General features: G+C 43.4%; 1 protein-coding gene across 4 annotated transcripts in view; it reads right to left on the bottom strand.

The window, feature by feature from the left end:
* Positions 1 to 21,622, bottom strand: part of plxna1b (plexin A1b) — a 192,615-nt gene that overhangs the window by 144,324 nt on the left and 26,669 nt on the right. For all 4 annotated transcript variants that reach the window (XM_030419453.1, XM_030419454.1, XM_030419455.1 and 1 more), the window contains exon 2: positions 10,180 to 11,626. In XM_030419453.1, the coding sequence (XP_030275313.1) occupies positions 10,180 to 11,361 (1,182 nt within the window). In that variant the 5' untranslated portion in view covers positions 11,362 to 11,626. The remainder of the gene's footprint in view (positions 1 to 10,179; positions 11,627 to 21,622) is intronic.

Here is a 21,622-nt window from a genome sequence, read left to right as displayed (position 1 = left end):
GTGCCAACGGTTCGTCAGCCATTATGATACTTTGATATAGGTGCTAGGCAGAAATGGCCTTAATAACAACCTTTATCATTCACCCCTTGACCTCCCCACTGAACTCATCAGGAAACTTGTGGATATAATAACTATTTCACCAAAGTGAATAAAAGCCAGAAATTACATTTACAGGTTGGCTTCCAATTACCTAGCTGCCCACTTCAACTACACTACTGAACGGGTGGTTCCCATATGTACATATATACTGTATCATGCACAATGGAAGAAGGTCCTCTGGTTACTGTGATAAACCTGCTTATGTGAGAAGACCTATTTTCAGGGATTGTTTTACACCCATTCAACACGAACAATCCAAAAAGCATTTCAGAATTATTTACCTCATGATAGTAACTCAGTCATGACTCACACTGTTGATGAGCCACTCAACACACAGTGAGTTTAAATACTAATTTTGCAGCAAACTTCACCAACCATCACCTTTGCATTTTTCTAAATCTGTTGATGATTTTACCTTAACTCCAAAAGAAATCCAGTGCTTCTGCCATTAAACAACCTGATCCTCATGAAGAGAACACTGTACATGACATGCAGTTCATATCGTAAAGCACACAAATACACTCACACATCTCTAAAACAACCTCTATGTTTTGGCGACAAGGCATAAATATCTTATGATGTTCCTCACTGACGTCAGCTGTGACACCATTGGCTCCATGGAGACAGAACGCATCTGCGCGTTGCGTGATGTCAAAGACGTTGAGACAAAATGCACGAGGCATTAACTTGAGGGAGAAGGTTTTGTTTATCCTTCCTCAAGTGTTTACACAGGCTGATGATTAAAACTCAATCCAAGAAGTGTGTAAGAAAAACAATCTGTCTGAGGAAGAAATTTATTTTTCTGCGAACTAATTACAATCTATGAATTGTATATGCTATTGCTGTTTTCTAGAACATGCTACTAGACGCTCACTGATGAATAATTTAGGAAAAGAGATGACTGCACCAATTCTGTATTCATAGGTTGCAGGGTAGTAATTTCTATGTTGAGTGCACTCCAGGCAGACAGTGAAACCTCAAGGAGTTGGCACCTATTCAGAGAGCTGCTTCCAAAGGCTGTCACCACATGTTCAGACCACAACCCAACTGAATGGGAGAGATGGAGAGGAGAAATAATATACACTGTATGTAAAGGAAGAAAACACACCCAAAATGCATTCAAAGAAGCATACAGTCTTCTTGAAAATGAACAACAAGAAGAGCGCTCGTGATCAAAAGCTCAACAATTCAAATCCCCACACCAGCTGGGGAAATGTGGGTGTGGAAAATGAATGAGTAACACGCTTCCTCCCTCCATCATCAACCACCACAGGTGCCCTTAAGCAAAGTACTTAACCTCCGACTGCTCTGATGGAGCTGCTCGGTGACCAGCGGTGGGAGAGCGGTTCAGCAAATTTAAGGCGTTCAAAAGATGTTATAAAACATTCAAATGCTACCTGTGACTGAAACCAACACATGTTTATTGGCAGTGGATGTATGTATTTGATAACCTGAAAATGAGACTCAAAAATCAACCTTGGCTTGCCTCTCCTTACCGTTTTCTCTCACCCAGCAATGTTATCGACTTCGGCAGTAAGTGTTATAAAACTGATCCACAATTGCTCGACCTGTTGTACTGGAAAGCATCTAAATGTATATTTAGATGAAAAAACATGGTGGCTTCTAACACACACAAATACGCACACACAGAAAGAAAACACAAAAATAAACCTGAAAAAATTATGATGGCCATTATGAAGAGTAGACCTGTGCTGCTGACTGTGTGCATTCCGCTCATCTATATAGGACGCAGGCCATTAAAAAAAAACTTAAAGCAAATAAACAAACACAGAGAGACTATTAGCATGCGTAATACAGGCACAACCCCTGCCCCACATTTTCTGATTACTCCTGATAATGATGTATGCAACACACCACCCACACACAGTACAGATCAATACATAATTACACTGACAATTAGTATCATTAGAGTGGTGCTAGAGATGGGGATTTGTTGAGCTAAACACTCCTCAGAGAGAGAGAGAAAGGTCAGGAAAAAAACCGGAGAGACTGAGAATTAAGCAGCTCACACACAGTCTGCATGGGGTCTTTTCCAAAAGGTTTCCTATTGTTCTTTAATAATGGGATGAGAGCCACACTTGAGCACAGAGTGGGTGTGTCATTGTTAGCTCCCACACAAGCTCTCCCTCAAGCACACACCCCTGTGATGCAATCATAAGTCAGATCCTGTACAAAAAAGAACAAATTCCTAATTTCAAATCAAATCACCAAATATTAATTGAAACGTGACCCGCGAATACCAATAACGTTTAAGGCAACCCGCCTCAATCGGTGTCTCTTAGCTCAACTCATTTAGACTGTCAATTAACTCTGCTCATCAACTCTGGCTCAATTAATCAGGTCTAATTACTTAAACGCATTTACCGGCACATCCTTTTAGATTAGGTCCGCAGAAATAGGACTGTGTTTTACAAAGACTGCAAGTGAGTTACTTTTATTAGATGATGCTCATAATGAAGGATTTAATAAGGTTAGCAGCCAGCCAATTCCACTTTGTCTTTTCTGAAAAGATGTAATCAAAATCTGCAGAGAGACAACTTGATATTGCATTAGCAATTTTTGACTGGCCAAAAAAATATTACAGGTTTAAAGAAATTAACAAAGCCAGAAAGCTAAATCAAAGGGCAAATACAGGATCTTGGACACTGTGTGCTCTACTCCAACCGATTCAGGGAGTCAGGTGTAATGCTCTCCTGTAGCTTGTTCTTATCAGCCATAGGGGAAATTATCAGTCATAATATTTGCATCTGTTATACAGCCGTAATCAGTCTCTAGGGTGAAGCACTCCAGCGACCAAATGCACACAAGCTCCAACAGCAGCAACTAAATCATTAGGTGCAGAACTACCACAGCAATGACAAGTTACCAAAAAACCAATACAACAGTGCACAAGTGATCGATTCAGTATCGATTTCAGGTTTGGCATCAAATCTCACCTTTGACACTGATGGTGATGTGACAGCTGGCCTATGCAGCATAAAGAAAAAATTGAATGTTTGAGATTGGCCTCTTTTTCTGCCACGATTGATACTCCGATTGATTGATGCATTGGCTCATGACAAAGCCAAACCCTGGCCATCCATCTGGCAATCGAGAGAAAGCAGCTTGACATGTTGAATAGTCTTTTGGTAGATGTGAACCTCACGTAGAGACAATACCAACGGTGTTTCCAATGAGAAGGAATGTCAAGAAATAAAGTTTGTTTTTTTGTCAAGTCCCAATTCACGTTACTTGTGAAGTGAATTCAATTTTTCTAGTAAATTAGTCAAAGCAACATTATGTCTGTTTTTTACATTAACATAACAGCTTCAAAATCATTTTGATGGTACAGCAATAGAGTAAATGGTGTCTTGGTATTTAAGACAGTGGTGTTGCGCTCAGAAACTGTGGGGGGATGTCAAATCGCAAAAAAGGCCAATTTCTACATACTGTTGCTTTAAAGTAATCTGATCTATGATTAGGGCTGTCATGATGAAAGTTAAGTTAATAATTAGTTGTAAATAATTGTGAAAAACAATTATTTTGTCATTAGTTAATGATAAGTTAATAACTGATTAGTTAGTCATCAAAGACATTGGGTGCAGGCTTGTTCTGAAACAATGTTTCTCATTCTGCACATTAAGAAAGCTAAAAGGAAGAAGAAGGGGGGCACAACAGGATTTCTTTATCATTAATAGTAAGACAGTCAAACCTCCAACAGAAACGACAGAGAAATAGTGATGGAAATATAGAAATTGTCTTGGTTTCATCCAGATGTTTTTAAACAGGTGACTGGAAGGATTCTGTAATTATTATTATGTAAAATGATCGCTGTCAGCTCAATCATTGTGATTGGGAAATAATGTAATAATTGTGACAGGTTTTTATACAATTAATAAGGCCAAAGTTGAAGGAAGGCCTGGACAGGATCTGGATGCCTCATCTTCTTTCTCAGCATGAGTTGAATTTGCTAATTCAAACGCCGTTTGGACCAACAACAGAACATAAAAGGTATGTCTAAAAAGTGACTCTTGCAGTTAAAATTAATCTATTTGTGTTTCTCTGTGATTCAATTCATGTATTCAAACATAGCACTGACGGTCGTTTTTAACAGTACATGTGTCCAAAGAAAAAAGCATTTGCATTGGAAATGCATCAGGCTTCTTTGACATGCGAAGCTGATCAATTGGAGAGTGCCTTCAGCACCCAAAACCAATATAGGTCATCACAGGACATCCATAGAAAAAGAAACGGGGGATTTCAGAAGCCAATATTGCCACGGTTCTCTCCACTGCTCTGGTGTTAAATACTCTGACTTTTCCTTGACTTTCTATAACTAAATAATTGTGTTCTAATAGGCTTAAAGGTGACTGCTGGCTCGCTAAATGGTTTTTGTTTTTGCTGTGGAGGAAAAACAGCTGGAAATCACAATTTAATATGATAAATTTAGCAAGTAAGAGAACATATTTTTGCAAAGTGACCCATGACTTTCTATAACTGGATTATAAAACACACACACCTAAGGATGTGTTCTTGAGTCTTTGTCGTCATTGCACCTACAACCTTTGTAGGTATATACACACTCAGAGAAGCCAAATCTCACACACACACACACACACACACACACACACACACACACACACACACACACACACACACCACACACACACACACACACACACACAGAGCAGAGTTGACATGACAGAGAGGCGTGCTGCTGAAGAGGAGAGTGCGGTGGCCAGGTGACGGACACGATATTATTTGTGAGGCAGCCAGCGTTCAATCACCCTCTCCTCTCCTCCCTCTATCTCTCTCCCCTCTTTCTGTCACACGCCCTTTTCTCCCGCTGTTCCTGGCAGTGGCGGTGAAAAGATTTCTGGGGCTATCACTCTTCCTCCTGCCCTCCTCTTCTCTCCGTCCGTGAATCATTGGCTCTCCTTCGAGCACACCCCGGCTGTAAAAGGCTTGCTCCTCTTTCTCTCTGGCTGTTCGTCCCTCTCTCCGTCTCTGCCTCCAAGACATTTTCTCTTACTCTGTTTATTCCTCTCTCATTAAAACCACCACTTTTGTGTCACTCTCACTTACATCACCGTCTTGCAGTTAGGGTTATGTGTAGGCTGGAAACTCGCATACTTTTTGTTTTTATCTGCACAGATTAGAATCAGACAGCTTTAGTCAAACTTCAAAAAGAAAACAACATAGCAAATCTGATTTCAAAACATGTTCAAAGACATTTAGACATTTGAATGAAATCAGTTTCCAGGGATCAGTCTTTCCATTCAAATCCAAATTCAATCCATCATCACTCAAAAACTCAAGCCAGCCGGTCGTGACTGCAGCACAGAACATGGCTCCACATCAACCTCCTCGTGACTGATGCTGTTGGACATTTTCATGGACCGACATCTGTAAAAGAGGATATCTGCATACTTCATCTAGTCTGCAGTTCGCTGTACTGGTTTCCTGGTACCAGAGCAAACGTAGCATCACTTAGCGTTCATATGCACTCATACAGTAGTCAATGGAGGGTCAACAACACGGCTGCCTTTTCCTACTTTATGCTTCACCAATCCATTCCCATTCTTGCTCCAGCATCCAACTCTTCCTCCCTCTCTCTCTGACTCCCTCGCATGCTCTCATTTTTATGCCCACCCACGTCCTCTACCTCTTTCTTTCTCTCGTCCAACTCTCACGTCTCTTATTTACTTCCTCTTCATCCTCTCTTATGCTAACCTCTTGTTTTCCCTCCTGTCTCACTGCACTCTTAATCTCAACTGTATTTTGAATTTATCGTCGTCTCCCCTAACTTGGCATCTCTCTCTCTCTCTCCCTCCCTGTGGAAATGGTTCGTATTGATCCACTTCCAAACGGGGGAGAAGGTCAGGGGTTCACTAATAAAGCTCAGGGACAAAACAGAGACACACACACAAACACATGAGAACACATACACACACAGTCGACAAATATAGCCAGGTAACAGGACTGAAGTGATGACTGGTGTGTCTGTGTCTGCTTTGTCGACACACAGAGCCGCTTCTAATATTCCCAAACATTAGTGTTTATAGAAAAACAGCCACCATCTCACTGTGCCCATAAACATATCATCCTAATGATGGCCAGAGGCTAGAAATTATGACCCAGCACTAATATGAACTCCACACAGGGACCTGACAGAGCGCCTGGCCATCCATCATGGCTGTGTGGCTAACAGCTGTCCAGGCAGCCCTCCCCCCTCCGACTCACCCTCTCCACTACTCTGTGGCAGGGTCAACCTAAACGTATTCACCCTCCACCCCCGACATCACACAGCCTTTCCCACACTCACATGCAGTGGTGTTAGGCTGGTGTGGCGAGTACATTTTGGGTGGGGTTGAGTGTCAAACACCAGCAGTTTGAATGAAAGAGAGCTGTGGAGTAGGAGGCTGCCAGTTCATATACCTGGATCAGCTAAAGTAATGTGGACAGGGAAATGGCTCCCAAATGGGCTGTAAGTTTGTCCTTAACTCAAATGGAAGCCTGCCATCTGTTAGCTGTCTAGAACAACGCCACAATGATACAAGGAGGATTTTCAATTTTTCTCATCAAATGATACTTAACTGGTATTCAACTAGGTGCATTTTGTTAAAAATTGTACTTTACATGAAACAACACATTTCACTAAATGGATCCTTGATTTAAATTCCTTTTTCAGGTTGCTTCCATCAGACAGAATCTGAGAATAATCAACTTTTATGCAAAGGACTTGTGCATGTGTTAAAATATGTATATTTCATTCCAGCCATTACGTTGTTTTTGTGTGCAATTCTTCAGATTAAAATATGCTATCTCCATTATTTGTAACCTAAAATATGTTGTTCTCATGAGATACTGTTTTTCACGCAAAACTGTTTAACTGTTAGATGTACAGTACTATGTGTGTATCACATTCAAAACTGTGAAGAACACACATATTATTAAAAATAGGTAACAACTAGTGGCTTCTATGTTTAATACTATCTATACTAGTAAAGGTCTCTAACATAACTTTGGATAACTAACCAAACAGGAACATAAAGTAAACTTAACCCAGAATTGGGTCAGTTTTGACCCAGGGATTATTTTTAGCAAGTTCAGTTAATGATGTTTCACTGTTTGGCATGAGACTAAATCCAGGCTATTCATTAATGTTAAAATATGCGTGTTTATATCCCACATGTTCGCTTGTTATTTCAGTTCTGTGGTCTACTTCAGCCCTGTCCGTGTCTCTGTGTGCTTGTTATGTTTAGTTATGTTGCCCAGCACCAGCTCCCTCACTGAAAAATGATACCAAACAGTCATCTGAGGTCAGATTTGAGGTCCTGCGGATCACCAACTAGGTTAAGGTCAGTGGTGGGCAGCTGACATGAGGTCACTGCATAGGGGCAGCGTGGCAGACGCCATTAACCTGAGACTGACCCCTCCAGCCTTGCTGCTGTCATGGGGTCAGCCAATCTGCCTATCTCTGAGGCTATTACATCATCAATGGTGACAGTCTTTCGAGAAGACTCTTAAGTGGTGATGAATTACGAGTGAATGCAATCCTTATCAAAACTTCAGTCACCATGGTAACTGGCCTGACTGTCAGAATGGGATGGGTGGATGTGGGATGTGTCAGCGTATAAGAGCTTTAAAACTGCAGTGTCATACCTTGAAATACACAGGTTTTAATAATGAGATCATTAATGGCTGCATTCCATTTACGTGGCTTATGAGTTTGACTTGGGACACTTTAGTGGAAGCCATCTTTGGTGTCATTGGTTACACCTGTGCTTTCTGGCAGGGAAAAAGGTCAACAGGTTGCATTGGTAAGGCAGCATTAGGCAAAATGTGAACCAGTTTGTCTGGTTTGGAGTCTTATCAAAAGCCAACACACTGCATGCATGGCATTTTATACGCCTCTGAGGCTGTATAGTCGAGGTTCTATTGAGATTTATCATGATGGCAATACATTTCACCTTGAGCTAAATGCTGATGTGGTGAGCAGCATATCAGCACAGTGCAGTTATCTACCTTGCATGTGCACATAAAGGTATCTGACTGGCCGGCACGTGAGTGATGTTGCACCATATAAACAGTAGAGTCAAATTCTTCACTGTACTAACCTGCGGATTTCTACAGCAGCACTCTGCACCAAGAGCTCCTGCTGCACCAGTGCAAAGGTCTAATTGAAATAAATGAGATAGCCTGCTTTTTTGCTTCAGAGCTATTGTCAATGTGATGGGCTCTAAGAATAGAAGCACAAAAAAGAATGAAGACAAACCACTGAACAAGAAATAAGACTACATCTACAGAGGGTGGAAAGAGAGAGGAAGAAAAGGAGGTGAAAAGCGATTTGGATCGGGTCATTCACATCACTTACACAGCCACATAAACACACCTGTGCACTCAAGCTACTGAGGATCCACACAGGAGGAAGGAGTGCTGTTCATATCCCACTCCATTAGATGCAACACAAGGTGAATGGTTTGTGTGTGTGTGTGTGTGTGTGTGTGTGTGTGTGTGTGTGTGTGTGTGTGCCGCAAAGACGCCTGCTGGTAAGAATGGTGTGCACTGACATTTAAAGAGAAAGCTTTAAAAATGTTTCTTTTAATTGAGCTATTCTAACAGAGAGCAAGACTGAGGGGATGGATGGGTGAATTTAAAGAGCGTACAGGATGGAAGATGAGGTCGCTGAGACAGGTGGTCAACTAAGAGTGAGGCACGCTTAACACTAAGAGATGGAACAAAGATATAAGAGGATTCAATCAGATGCATCCTGAAGAGAGTGGGAGAAAAGGGGTGAAAATAAAGGATGTGAGCAATCATTTAAGTTCACAATAGAAAAAAACTAAGCTGTGCGCTGCTGTGAACTACCTTAATGTGTCCAGCGTGAGTGCATGTATGCGGGGCCACATGCAGGGCCATGCACCATGGATCAGTTAGTAAAAACCAAATCTAGCTCATGCTATCCCCCAGGATCTCACACTGCAGTGCATCGAGCCACACTGTGTATGCGAGTGTGTGGGTGTGGGTGTGCAGGAGAACTACTCCTGAGTGACATTTCACAAATCCAGGGGACTGGGCTAATGATGTCCCCTGTCTGACTAAATCAAAGCACCAAGAGCTTGTGGAGAGAGGGGAAATGGGCAAAATAAAAGTGTAATAGAAGACGGCAAGAGAAAGAAATAAGAGCTTTTCACACTTCATATTGTTAATTACTGCAGGCCTGTAGTAGTGGTCCTTATGAAAGAATGTAACATGGGTGGGCCAATATTTAATTAGCAGGCGGACAAAAAGAAAGGGTAGAGTGGAGGGTAAACAGGAACAGCAGACATACTCAGGGACAAATTAAGACTAGTCGATAATATCTGAATGACTACTGTATGTGTGTATGCTCATGTCTGCTAGCATCAGTATTTCAGCAATGATATTGAGAAAAAGCTGTATCCAGGAAATGTAGTGTACGAAAAGCATCTGTGTCACAGTTTCCCATTATATTAGACTAGTTCGTAAAGATAGAAGATCAATAACTTTACACACACATCACGTAGGTGAATGGCTATCCAAAAACAGGGGCTGGCATATATGGGGATGACAAATAGAGACAAGGAAACATTCACAATCACATTTGCATCTATGTGCGAATGAGTGTCCAATTAACTTAACATGCACTTCTTTGGACTGTGGACAGAAGGCCGTGCGGGGTACCAAACCCAACCCCAGGGTCTCTAACCCAGAACCTTCTAGCTGTGCAGCTACGGTGCTCACCAATGCGCCACTGTGCTGCCTACGCTTCAATGATAAAAGGGGAAATGTCTGCACATCTACTCAATGCACAAGAATTTGAGAAGGCAACGTTTCGATCTGACTAGGATGTTCGGGTCAGGATCTAAACTGACAAAGATCCAAGTAACATCAACTAGTTCCTAAAGGGCCAGCTAATGATAATGCAGTGTGCATCAATGTGAGAACTATCAAAATGTAATGCATGTCTTGACTAATAAGTTAACAGATTCATTAAGATGAAAAGAGTGGTTGCACTTAACAGAACTTAAAAAGCACAAAGAAGAAATTAGGGCTTACCGAGTTGATGCAGGCGAGCTCCTTGTTGAGCAGCCAGGGTAAGGAGAGTTTCCCGTCTCCCTTGTAGCAGGACTGAATTCTTTCTTTGATCTTCTCTTTTATCTTCCTCAGGGTGAACAGGCACAATGCTGACTCTTTGGGTGGTTTGGCCCGATTCTTCTGACCCTGAGAGAAGACTGTGAAGAGGATGTCTTCATTCTCAGAGATCCCCAGAGAGTTGGCCAGCTGCCGGCCCGGCCGAGCCAAGAATGCATCCTGCACCAGGCGGTACTCTACCCCATCTTTTGTGCAGCCGATTGGGAACTCGACATAAGAGTAAAACTTGGGGTCGTCCACACAGAGGCGGACAATTTTGGAGGTGAAGAACTGCTCTCCACTGGCATCAGGTGAGGTCAGTTGGGTATCCAGTTGCATTGTCAGATAATAGACAAACTGCTCACTGCTGAAGCTGTAAACGTAATAGATGTCGAAAGCAGGGAACTTGGACAAAGTGTCCGAGGGGATCTTCAGCTGAGAGGAGACAAACTCATCCTGATAGACAAAGCTGAACATGTCAGCATTTTCTTCATTCTCCATCAGCTTGCGGCTGGACAATGTGGGGAAGTACTCAGACTTGCCATCAATGGGGGTTCCAATGAAAAGCTTGCTAGTTGGACTGTGGGGGGAGCTTATGATGACCCCGGACATGGTGCCCGACTCTGCCACACTAGAGAGGTAGTGCTCCTTGCGGTGGTGGGGCTCGCCAAGCTTAAAGAGATCATCCAGACGTAGGAACTGACAGATCCCCTGTGAAGTGCTGCCACAGGCAATGAGGCGGTTCTGTGCATAGTCTATGAGAAGGAGCTTGTTCACATTGGGGGTCTGGGCCAGGTCATGAGGGCAGGACTGGACACTTGGTGGTGGGTAGCACTTCTCATTGTCCACCACTGGGCCAGTCATGTGGCTGCGAAGTTTGGTCAGGTTGCTAGACAGCTTGAAAATCCAGTTGACAGCTCCCACATAGACCTCTCCAGTCTTGTTGTGGATGGCCAAATGTGTAAGCCCCCAATCAGAAGGGGTAAATCGTTTGAAGGGTGGGGGTTGGCCTCCAGAGAGGGATGAGCTCATGATAAGCAAAAGTCCCAAAAGGAGAAAAAAGTTCCCCTGGCCAGGGGAAGCCACTGACCGAGCTAGGGGACACATATCTGGGCTGTCTAGAGGCAAGGCTTAGGGGGGTGGGGAAGGAGAAGAGAGGAGGAGGATGAGGAGTACAAGCTCTGGTGCCAAGTCCCAAGTCAGGATGTTCTTTCGTTTCTGCTCTTCTATCAAGGAATAGGGGAGGACAGTTTGAGGGAGAGAGAGAAGGATGAGGGGAGGGGAAGCAAAACTCCTATTGATCCGCTGTCCTGTTCTCAGCGTTGCAAGCCGTCATCAGGAACATCATCCACAGAGGCACGAGGTGGGAGCCCTGGAAGGCAGAAAGGAGAAACATGGTGAGTGTCCAAGAAACATTTCCTATTGATTATGCATCAAGCAGGCACCGAGGCCTAAAAGGCTCACACGCTGCACAGCCAAAATTAGAAGACATTCAAGCTGACATTTGCCCTGCTGATAAATAAATGATATCAAATCAAGTCTGGAAGGCAAATGTGTGTCTGCATTTAATTATGAGTGAAGATAGCAGGAGAGGCACGGAAGATTATTAAAGGCTCTGTACACATAATGCCAGTGTTGCCAGAAATGAGTTATAGACTCACACTGAACTCTTTAATATTTCAGAACTTTCCACTTCACTATGGTGGCTTTGGTGGAGGCGTGCGTGTGTGAAAAAATGCCTGTGGGCACTGATACATTGACAGCAAGCAATTTATAGCCAGGTCTGCTCGAAAGCTTTCCTGTCATGGTTTCAACGGTATCAACACACCATCCAGTAACCCCTTATTGTAATTACGCCTGCAGTTCTGGCGAATGTATGCAGACATCAGCCTCTCATTGCAGCATAGCAGGTCACCAAACACACACTGCGTTCCCTCTGGGATCTGTGATTACAATATAGACTGTATATATCAGGAAAAATATAAGAGAGAGCGCAGAGAGAAATTTAAAAACCCTTGATGGTTGCTGCATATACAGCACTATTCTTGTTAACTATTCACTGATGGTTTTTGAAAGGTCCCTATCTTACAACAGTCACATAAAGCCAATTCTGCCCCCTCGGCTCGGCCAACAATCACAGTCAGTACATTTAAAACCAGAATGTCTACCAATATTCAATTACCTATGTTATTAAACCCATGTGAAGACAGACAACAAAGGCTATGGCGTAGGTTGTGGTAAAGTTGAATGCTTAAACTATCCAGCATTTAAGCACACATACCAAATAAAAAACCTTGTGACATCGATTGCTCAATTCTGCCGTTTACCCTTAGATTCTCCAGACAGGGGAAAATTGACTGGTATCATTTGGGCTGCAGAATTAATTGCATTTTTTTTTATGAAAGTTAAAATGTGTTACAAAATAACATTATAATGAAGTAGTAGTCCTGCAGGGATGTCCTGGCCTACAAACCTTGTTCTCCAGATTTAAGAAAACATATTTTTTGGTACGAACTCCAACAAATGTCAGGATATCATGATTTTAACATTTTTTCAGAGGAAAAAAATGAAACTTTTGATGCAGAAAAGATAATTCTAATGGTGAATCCTATACCAATCTTTAATATCCATCAGAATGATCACTATTTGATAGACTAGACTAGTATTTCTCAAAATAGATGTCCCTTATTTACCTTGTAACCACTTGGGATGTTTTTTCTTTACATAGTGCTAGTCCAGTCTTAAAATAACACATGTCAGTTTCAGTGTGAATGAGGAAGAGTCAACAGGAAAAGTATTTGCTCCTTTGGGTGTCCTCCAAAGGCAATACAATGAGGATGAGGAGCAGGGTTTGCCGGGCGCGTGCTGCTGCTTGACAGGCCAATCATGTTCCTGCAATACTGGGACATTAGTTCTCCTGTAAATGCTGATTATGCAAAACAGGACGCAACTCTTCCACAGACCCCACGCTTCAATTTCACCTTGACTATCAAAGTGTCTGTGCGAAGGGTGTTTTATGACCACACCGAATCGGAAAAGATGAGAGACACTACAGAGAGATGAGTAGGGGTGGAATAGGAGGGGAGGGAGATGAGGGAGACAAAATGTGAGATAGAGAAGAATCAAAAGAAGGATAGAGAGAGAAAAGAGGCAAGGAGGAATGTGGGTTTTTCCTTTCTTTTTCTCCTTATCTCGATTCCTTTCCCTTCTGCTCCCCATGAGGTCAGCCACTCAGAAGCGAGGCTATCTGTCTATCAATCAGCAGGCAGACTGGTCAGGGAGTGTGGTCAGTGTACTAAGCTCAGAAGGATTAATGTGAGTGTTTCAGAACCCCTTTCTTTTGTGTTTCATGCAACTGCCCAGGCAGAAATGTGTGCGAGAGTGGTAAAAGATTGCTTTTGCAAGTACTGAAAGAATTAAACACCTCAGTAAGAGGAGTCATTGAATTGCACATCAATTTTAGTCACTGCTGCTGCAAACAGCGTGTGAGAGAGAAAAGAAAAAGAGAGGGGGGGAGCGGGAGAGAAGAGAAATTGTAGTGGTGATGTTCATGGAATAGCAAACCATAGCTCAGTTGAGACAGAGCTCGCCCGGTTCAGGGAGAGGTGGTGTCATCCAATTTCCACAAATGAAAAGCCGGCAGTAGACAAATGCACAGGAGAGAGAAAAAACAGGGTGAGAAAGAGGGGCAGAACAAGAAAAGAGAAAGAGAGAGTACGAGGGCAAAGAGGAAGAGAAACTGTACAGAGAGAGGAGAGGAGAAGAGAGGAGCAACACGAGCCAACAAAAGCCAGCACTTCTTCTGCATTTTAATCAGAGCTGTGCTACCCTACCTGTGCTTGAATCAAACACCTGGGGAGCTCTGTGGATCGAGACACCAGCAGACAGAGAAGCCTGGGCTGCAGTCATCAGATATCCCTCCACTCTCCACTCTGAGATTAAAACAACTCGACACCGATCACAGTCTCTTCCACATAAGCAGCTGCAATAAAGTGACGAGCCGGCCTATAAAAAAACTAATTTCTTGCTCAATGGTATGGTCGCGCTGCGCGACGAGAGCAGATGTCAATTTAAGGCACTGTGGCACGTAGAGAAGGGCCGGCTGCCTCATTTTCCTTTGTCATTTCCAAGTGAGGGAAAGATACAATGAGGCGGAGTGAGTGAGCAAGCGAGCAAATGAGAGAGCCCAATAAAGAACGAGAAAGCGCTTGGAAAAAAGACGTCCCTACAGTAATTCCTCTTCATTTAGGCCAGCCGCGGCTTGATGGAAGAGAGTATGAATCAAACAACAAATTGCATCTGGGGGTCTCCAGCTGTTTGTTATCTATCCCAGTAATAATGCAATGACATCACGACACACGTGTTCGGGAAAAGACAGCGTGGAATTACCATAAAGGGCAGATATGGGTAGTCTTCTAAACGGAGGCAATATACTGAACCCCAAATTGCTCCTGATGGCTGTTTCATCTGTGTGTGAGTTTATATATGAATGCCTGAACACTGAAATACTTCGGGGCCCTTGTGTTAGAAAGCACTGTTTCCTCCTGATGAGCAGGCCAGCACTTTTACATCTGCCATAAGAATATGAATCTGTATATGCACTATGCCAAAAAAGCACTACATAAAGGCAACTCTCAGTTTATATTACCATTACATAAACTTCAAAGCTAACAGAAGAGGAAACAGAAACAGAGAACTTCCATCCCACCATGGCAGACATGCTCAACTGTTTAGGATTTAGAAATCACTCAGCTTCTTACACATATTTCTCTCATTTCTCTATTTTCTCACTCTCCCTCCTTATCCTTCCAAACCCTCTTCAATTTCAATTTCCTCCAGAGCGAAAAGTGAAATGGTGGGAAGAGCGCTGGAACAAGGTTGCGAGCCATATCTGGCACCATCAAGGAAAAACATGTCAATCATTTTGGGCTGGAGCGTGTCTGTGGCTTTGGGAATGGGCAGCCACCGTATCGGGGGAGCCGAGGCCGTTATCACATCAGGGGAAAGCATTAGAGAGGACGGGCTGTAAGGGGCCAAGTTGATTGGATTTGATATCAGGACGCCCTATCAATTGACAGGACTGTACTGCATCCCTATGGACACTGGGAATTAGAATGAGGGTTGGAAAGTGAAGCAGAAGACATAACAGAAAGGAGAGGTTCTTCCACAGCTTCCCTTCATTTTGTTTATTTAGCTTAACAGTGGCAGGAATCCCGAGAAGAATTGGGGGCTGCTGGCATTTTCTTGTGTCCGTCGTAAGGAAAAAGCTGGTGAAGTGGTGAGCTGTCGGTGACTCTTGTGAGCTGAGCTGGATCAACTCTCCCTCTCTCACCCTCTTCTCCAAAGCAGCTAAACCTGTCCGTTCAGATAATGGTCGCTGTTCAGCCCTAGAGCTGCGCTGATTTATTGCCGGTGGCATATCAATTACAGCACTCGCCACTGGAGGGGAGAGAGAGCGGGAGATGTTGGCGAGGAGGGAGGAAGAGGAGAGGCACTCGGATAAATTCTCTACCCTTTGCACAGCACTGCAACATGTGGGTCACATCTGGGATGAGAGAAAGAGGTGAGCGGGTGGAATTGGGGGTTTGAAAAAAGGATGTGTGTGTCTATATGAATGCAAATTTTCAAGAAAAAACACACTCATGTGCCCACTTAGTCCATTATTGTAACCTAGCCATTGAGTGAATGCAATACGGTTTGTATCGCTAACAACCCACACACACCAACTGCATCCCCTCCCCTCTGTATAAACCCAAGGAATAATACGTTATGCGCATGCAAATCTAAACACACACACATACAAAAACCTAATGGGTCTCTATCTTAATCTGCCCTCCACCTCTTCACTCAGCAGCCAACACACTTCAGAGATTGGAGATCTGCCCGGAGGAGGAAAAGGGAGGTGGGTGAGGGGTGGGTAGAGGATTGAACAGCACAAGGAGGCGGCAGGAAGCAGGAGTTGGGGGTAGGATGGTTAGAGAGGAGGCTATAAAATAGAAGGGGAGCCAAGCGCTGAAGCCTTAATCCTCTCCCAGGGTCTGCCTAATCTCACCGCCACTATCTGAATATGGGAAGAATGGATTACCATCCCCCGACACACCAACACCAACCAACGGAGGGATGGGTGGCAATCCCCAGACAGACAACACACTCGCAGATGGACACAAACACAGGAAAAGTCTGAATGACATTATTACAGGGTAGAGAATGTGGGTTTCTCAAACTATTTCAGCGGTCTGAATAAATACACACTTGGACACACAGGTAGGCATTGTGCAGGCTAGTCATTTACGCCTACAAGATTCTGACATATGTCCCAATCAGAGGGCTGTCTCAGAGGGGGGGGGGGGTCACACCACCAGTGTTACCCACACTAAAGCTAAACCATCTTCTTAACACATCAAAACTCTCAACACTCCAACAAAGCAATCACTCTGTCTGCTGAGGATTATCAGAGAATGTCAACATTATTGCAATAAGTCACTGGAATATTATAAAAAAAAAAATATCTCAGCCCATCTGTCACTGTCCATGAAAATGTGCTCATAGTGTTCCTCCTTTTTCAATAACAGCTGAATGACAGCAGAGTATGTGTTAATAACTCCACACGGATAGTTTTGCTAGAGTGCCCTCGGGGTTAACATAACTCGAAACAGGCGACCTAAGATCTGATATTCTGTCATTATATCATTAATTTATTATCAAATCATTACTATATTAGCAGGAGAAAAAAGTGACCAAAAGGCACTTGGTGACAAGGAAGGATATCCAAACTATGAGCTAGCACTTTCCAGGTGCCAAAAACAACTGTCCCCACATCATATTTGAGTGGTCCAGTCAGCCAAGACAAATTTCAGAGGAGGTAAGAGCAATTTTCGAGAGGTCGGACAACAAAGCAGTATTGTATATTGTGGTATCTTGTATCATTTCCTTCCTGCCTTGGCCGGGGGAACAAGCTGACTGGCAAGTCTTGAGGTGTATAAAAAGCCCTTATGAGTTCTGTTTTAGTGCCAACGTAAATCAGTTTAGTGGAGGACAAGAGCCGGTGCCCTTTCTCTCTCTCCCTCTCTGTGGCAGGTGGCCTGCCAAAACAAATGCCTTGTTCCTAAGTACAAAAGTAGTGTGTGTGTATGTCAGTGTGTGTTAGGAAGGCAGGCACTGAAACAAATTGAACCCCCCGTCTTAAAAAGCACCTTGCTGGGCTGACTTTCAACCCATCAGCCCGGCTGGAGTGATAAAACCTGATCCAGACCTGTCTCGCTGCTACCCTTGACAGTCAAGGAGCTGGGAAAAAGCCGGACAATAGAAACACCAGCCTCAGACGTCGTCCCCTATTCACTCAATATTGGTTTTACTTAAGTACGTCAGCCAAGAATAAATTCTTTACAGCAGTTGCTTTACAAACTGCTCAGTTCTATCGGTTGTAAAATGCTTTTTTGAAGGGAGTACTATGAGCCACCGGGTCATAAAACACTTTATAACAAACAATCATTAAAAACGTGAAAATCTCCAACAAGCCTTTGCATCACAGTCATTTCGTTAGGCTGTTAATCTGCAATAATCTGACTTTTGTCAGTCATTGCTGCTGTCCTCCCTGTTATGTTTGTTTCCCAGACTTAAATCAGTGGCAAACACAAGGACGAGGGGAAAATATACTCACACATTCGAGGGCTGGATCAGCAATAAGTGCAAGGACAATTGCTTCTCTGACACCCTGTGTACGTGTGTGTGTGTGTGTGTGTGAGTGTGTGCGTGTGTGCGTGTGTTTGTGACAGCTGCCACTCTGAGACAGTAGACAGACTGTGGGCACTACATCACACAAATTCTTCCCTTCCTCGTTCCCTGGGTCAATAAACACTTGTGTTTTCAGAAGTAAATGGGATTATACGCCAACAGACGTTACTTCAGACACACAATGTTGCAGAAATATGTGCTAGTGGGTGTGTGTGTGTGTGTGTGTGTGTGTGTCTTAGCTCTGGGGCTACAGTGCACAATTGTCCCTGCTCTGCCGGCAGTTGTTAAATATCAGAGGGAGGGAGAAGGGGTTGTCAGCTACAATGTGTGTTTATGACGACCCCCCCCCACACACACACACACACACACACACACACACACACGACAATCTCTCTGAATCAGACCACTGGCGATCTTACACAACGTCTGCTTCAAACTGGAATGCAGGGGGAATGTGCTGTGACCAAACCTCTATGTGGAATTCATCACCTCATCAAACACACTTACACACCATGTGCAGCATGTTTGCGATTGTGACAGGTGTGTGTGTGCCCAATCTTATCCTCCAAATCTAGTTCTCTAGCTGGCATTATGCTAACATTCTGCATGAGGCGAAGAGTGTAACAGCCACAGTGTTTCATACTAAGTAGCTTGAGGTTGTTGAATAGCGAACGGCACCATCTCGGCGCTCTGAACAGTTTATGAACATTGTGTCTGATTTGGCTGGTGAACACAGGGTTGAGAGCCCCGGGGTGTCTCCCAGGCATGCAGCCCTTGTCACTCCAATAACACATGAAGAGCAGACACAGACTCTTTCTGTCTCCATCTTTAAATCTTGCCAAATCTTCTCCATCGAATCCTTTCTTTCCCTTCTTTCGGCTCACATCTGTTCTCTTCCCTTTATGACTCACAGTAGTGCAACACTTAAATAAAATACAAACTGCTCAAACATCTCATTTAAGACGATCACAACAAACCAAACATGAGCTTGGGAGCATATTTTCTCCTCCCCGTTTCTTCTCTCAGGGGTGAAATTCCTGGAAAAACAAAGGCCTTCATTCCAGCTGCTCAGAAAAAACGGTTGCAGCAGCCATCGCATAAAACCTGCCCACATTTGAGAAAAAAGGAGCACACACACACACACACACACACACACACACACACACACACACACACACACACACACACACACACACACACACACACACACACACACACACACACGAACACACTGATGCAGGCATCGTCAGATTAGTGGTTTACTCTTAATCTCTCCTCTGTGTTTGTGCGACTGGGTCTTTCTTTCCATGACAAATCCTGTGTCTGTATGCGAGAGTGTGTGTGTGTGTGTGTGTGTGTGTGTGTGTGTGTGTGTGTGTGTGTGTGTGTGTGTGTGTGTGAGAGAGAAGGTGGGAGAGGTAGGCGAATGTAGGTCAAGGCCACAATGTGCCTGATATGAGTCAAAAGGTAACACAGTAACCATGTAGTAAATGCAATATTTCACCAGTGGCTCACCAAAGCAATATCAAACTAAGTCTGCATTGTTGTCTGTAGCATAAAGCTAATGCTCCTTCTGTTTGAAATTGTCTTGAGAGCATAACAGCTAGGATCAACAATCAGAGCAGGTAATGACTCACAACAGCAGGTTGTTAACTTTACTTGAACTCATCCTTGATATGAAGTTGTGCAATATCCCCATGTCTAACCAATTTAGAATCTCGCACACCTAGATTTCTGTCCAGTTTTAAAGAAAGTATCTATGTCAGTCCTACTTTGTGCCATGATCACTTTTATTTGCCTTATGTAACTTGAGTGGGTGGGTACGATCTCCCAGGAGAGGTGCGTCATGCTTTACGGCATTATGTCACAAAATCCCAATGCTGTCAGTGAAACTGGATCATATCTTTAGTGAGAAAATGTTTTCTGGCTGTCCCTCCAATGTGTTCTGGCTGCTCTACCCCGGCTCTCAGTAATTTACAGTGTTTCCTGTGACAGATGGGTTTACTTGTTGCAACAGTAACTGCTAACTGCTGCTAACTGGAGATGCTGTTAGCTAGTTAGGTCATCTGAAACCTGGGATTTGTATTTGTGACAGTTGTGTATCTATCTACATGACATTGCTTTAATTTCAATACATTGCATGATTAGGGCTGGGCGATATGGACCAATAGTCATATCCCGATATATTTTGGCTGAATATCGATATACGATATATATCCCAATATTTTTATTGCAAATTGAGCGCAAATGTTCAGTCAAAGTCAAAGCCAAATATGACATGTGGGTGGGAATTTCGTCATTTTAGGGGCAAGTCCATTTGGCCTTCACTTTTTTTTTCAGGGGCACCAAGGCCACATGACAGGGCACAAAGACCACTAAGTAAAATTTGTTGATTTACCTTTCAGACTGATACCATAACATCCTAATTTATAATAACACATGGATTATGTATCAAAACGTTTTTTAAATACCAATATCAAGTTGATGTTACATTAGAAAACAGTTTGTTTTTTAAGTAGGATTAGGGTGAGGTGAGTTTTGTGACACTATACTGAATATTAATGTTATTGAATATTTCTCCCAATAGAAATACCCCAAAATTATGGCAAAGCACATTTTTTCCCAAACAAAAATTTTTTAGAATAACCAGCAGGAGACCACTGATGTGTGGAGTGATGTTGGTGACATACACTCTGAATAATAGTGAAGTTATTGAATATTTTTTGTAGTTTCTCTTTTCGGTGTCGCACTTTGTAGACGGTCCCTGCGCCCTCGTCTCACAGACGGCTGACCATACAGACCAGAGTTAATGTCCAGCCGCTCGTTTTGATGAAAATACGGTTGTAGCTCGTTGTCTTACTTACTACGGTAGGAAAGAGCCGTCATTTGTGTTTTGACAAGGTTTCACTTATGAGTTATTGATCCGGGAAGTTCGAATCTGTGAATATATTTCCAACTTTACCGAACTAAATCTTAACACATAAGTCAGTCACGTATCATGTCAAAACCGGCTGCGCTCGCTTTCGCACCTGTGCTCTAAGTTTCGTACTTCTGTTTTGAGACGCTGCTGCTGTTTGAGAGGCTTTCACGTGAGATCATCGTGATGATGAGACTCCACCTGCGCGAACCGCGGACTCACTGAAGTTACTGTGAGTGACTACTGTGCACTCGGGTGGCTGTAATTCAAGGCAAGCTTGCTACGCTGACCGGGCCAGGGGCACAGAGGCCACTGTGGCCGTACGATGATTTTTTTTCATGGGGCATCAAGGCCGAAGTGCGGGGCAACAATAGTTTGTTGAAGAGTGCCGGAGTGTCTGTTCCAGCCCCTCCCCTCTCTGTGCATGAAGGAGGAGGGGCGCGGGGAGCAGTGCAGAGAGCTCCGGGTCAGCGGCTTGCCTGGAGCAAGGATCACAGCGCAAATTTGAACTATATCGATATACGCGATAGGGTCTAATTCCATATCACATTTAAAAAATATATCGATATATGTTTTATATCAATATATCGCCCAGCCCTATGCATGATGCCACCAAATTCACATTATCTTTTTAACAACATCCACATAAACTTTGTAAACTGTTATAAGTGCACCCCCTGCACCCTGGTACAATGACAATATCATTTCTGACAAAGG

Source organism: Sparus aurata, chromosome 6 (assembly GCF_900880675.1).
Source record: "Sparus aurata chromosome 6, fSpaAur1.1, whole genome shotgun sequence".
NCBI lineage: Eukaryota > Metazoa > Chordata > Actinopteri > Spariformes > Sparidae > Sparus > Sparus aurata.
Note: the sequence above shows the minus strand (reverse complement) of the source record. Positions and strands in the feature narration are given on the sequence as shown.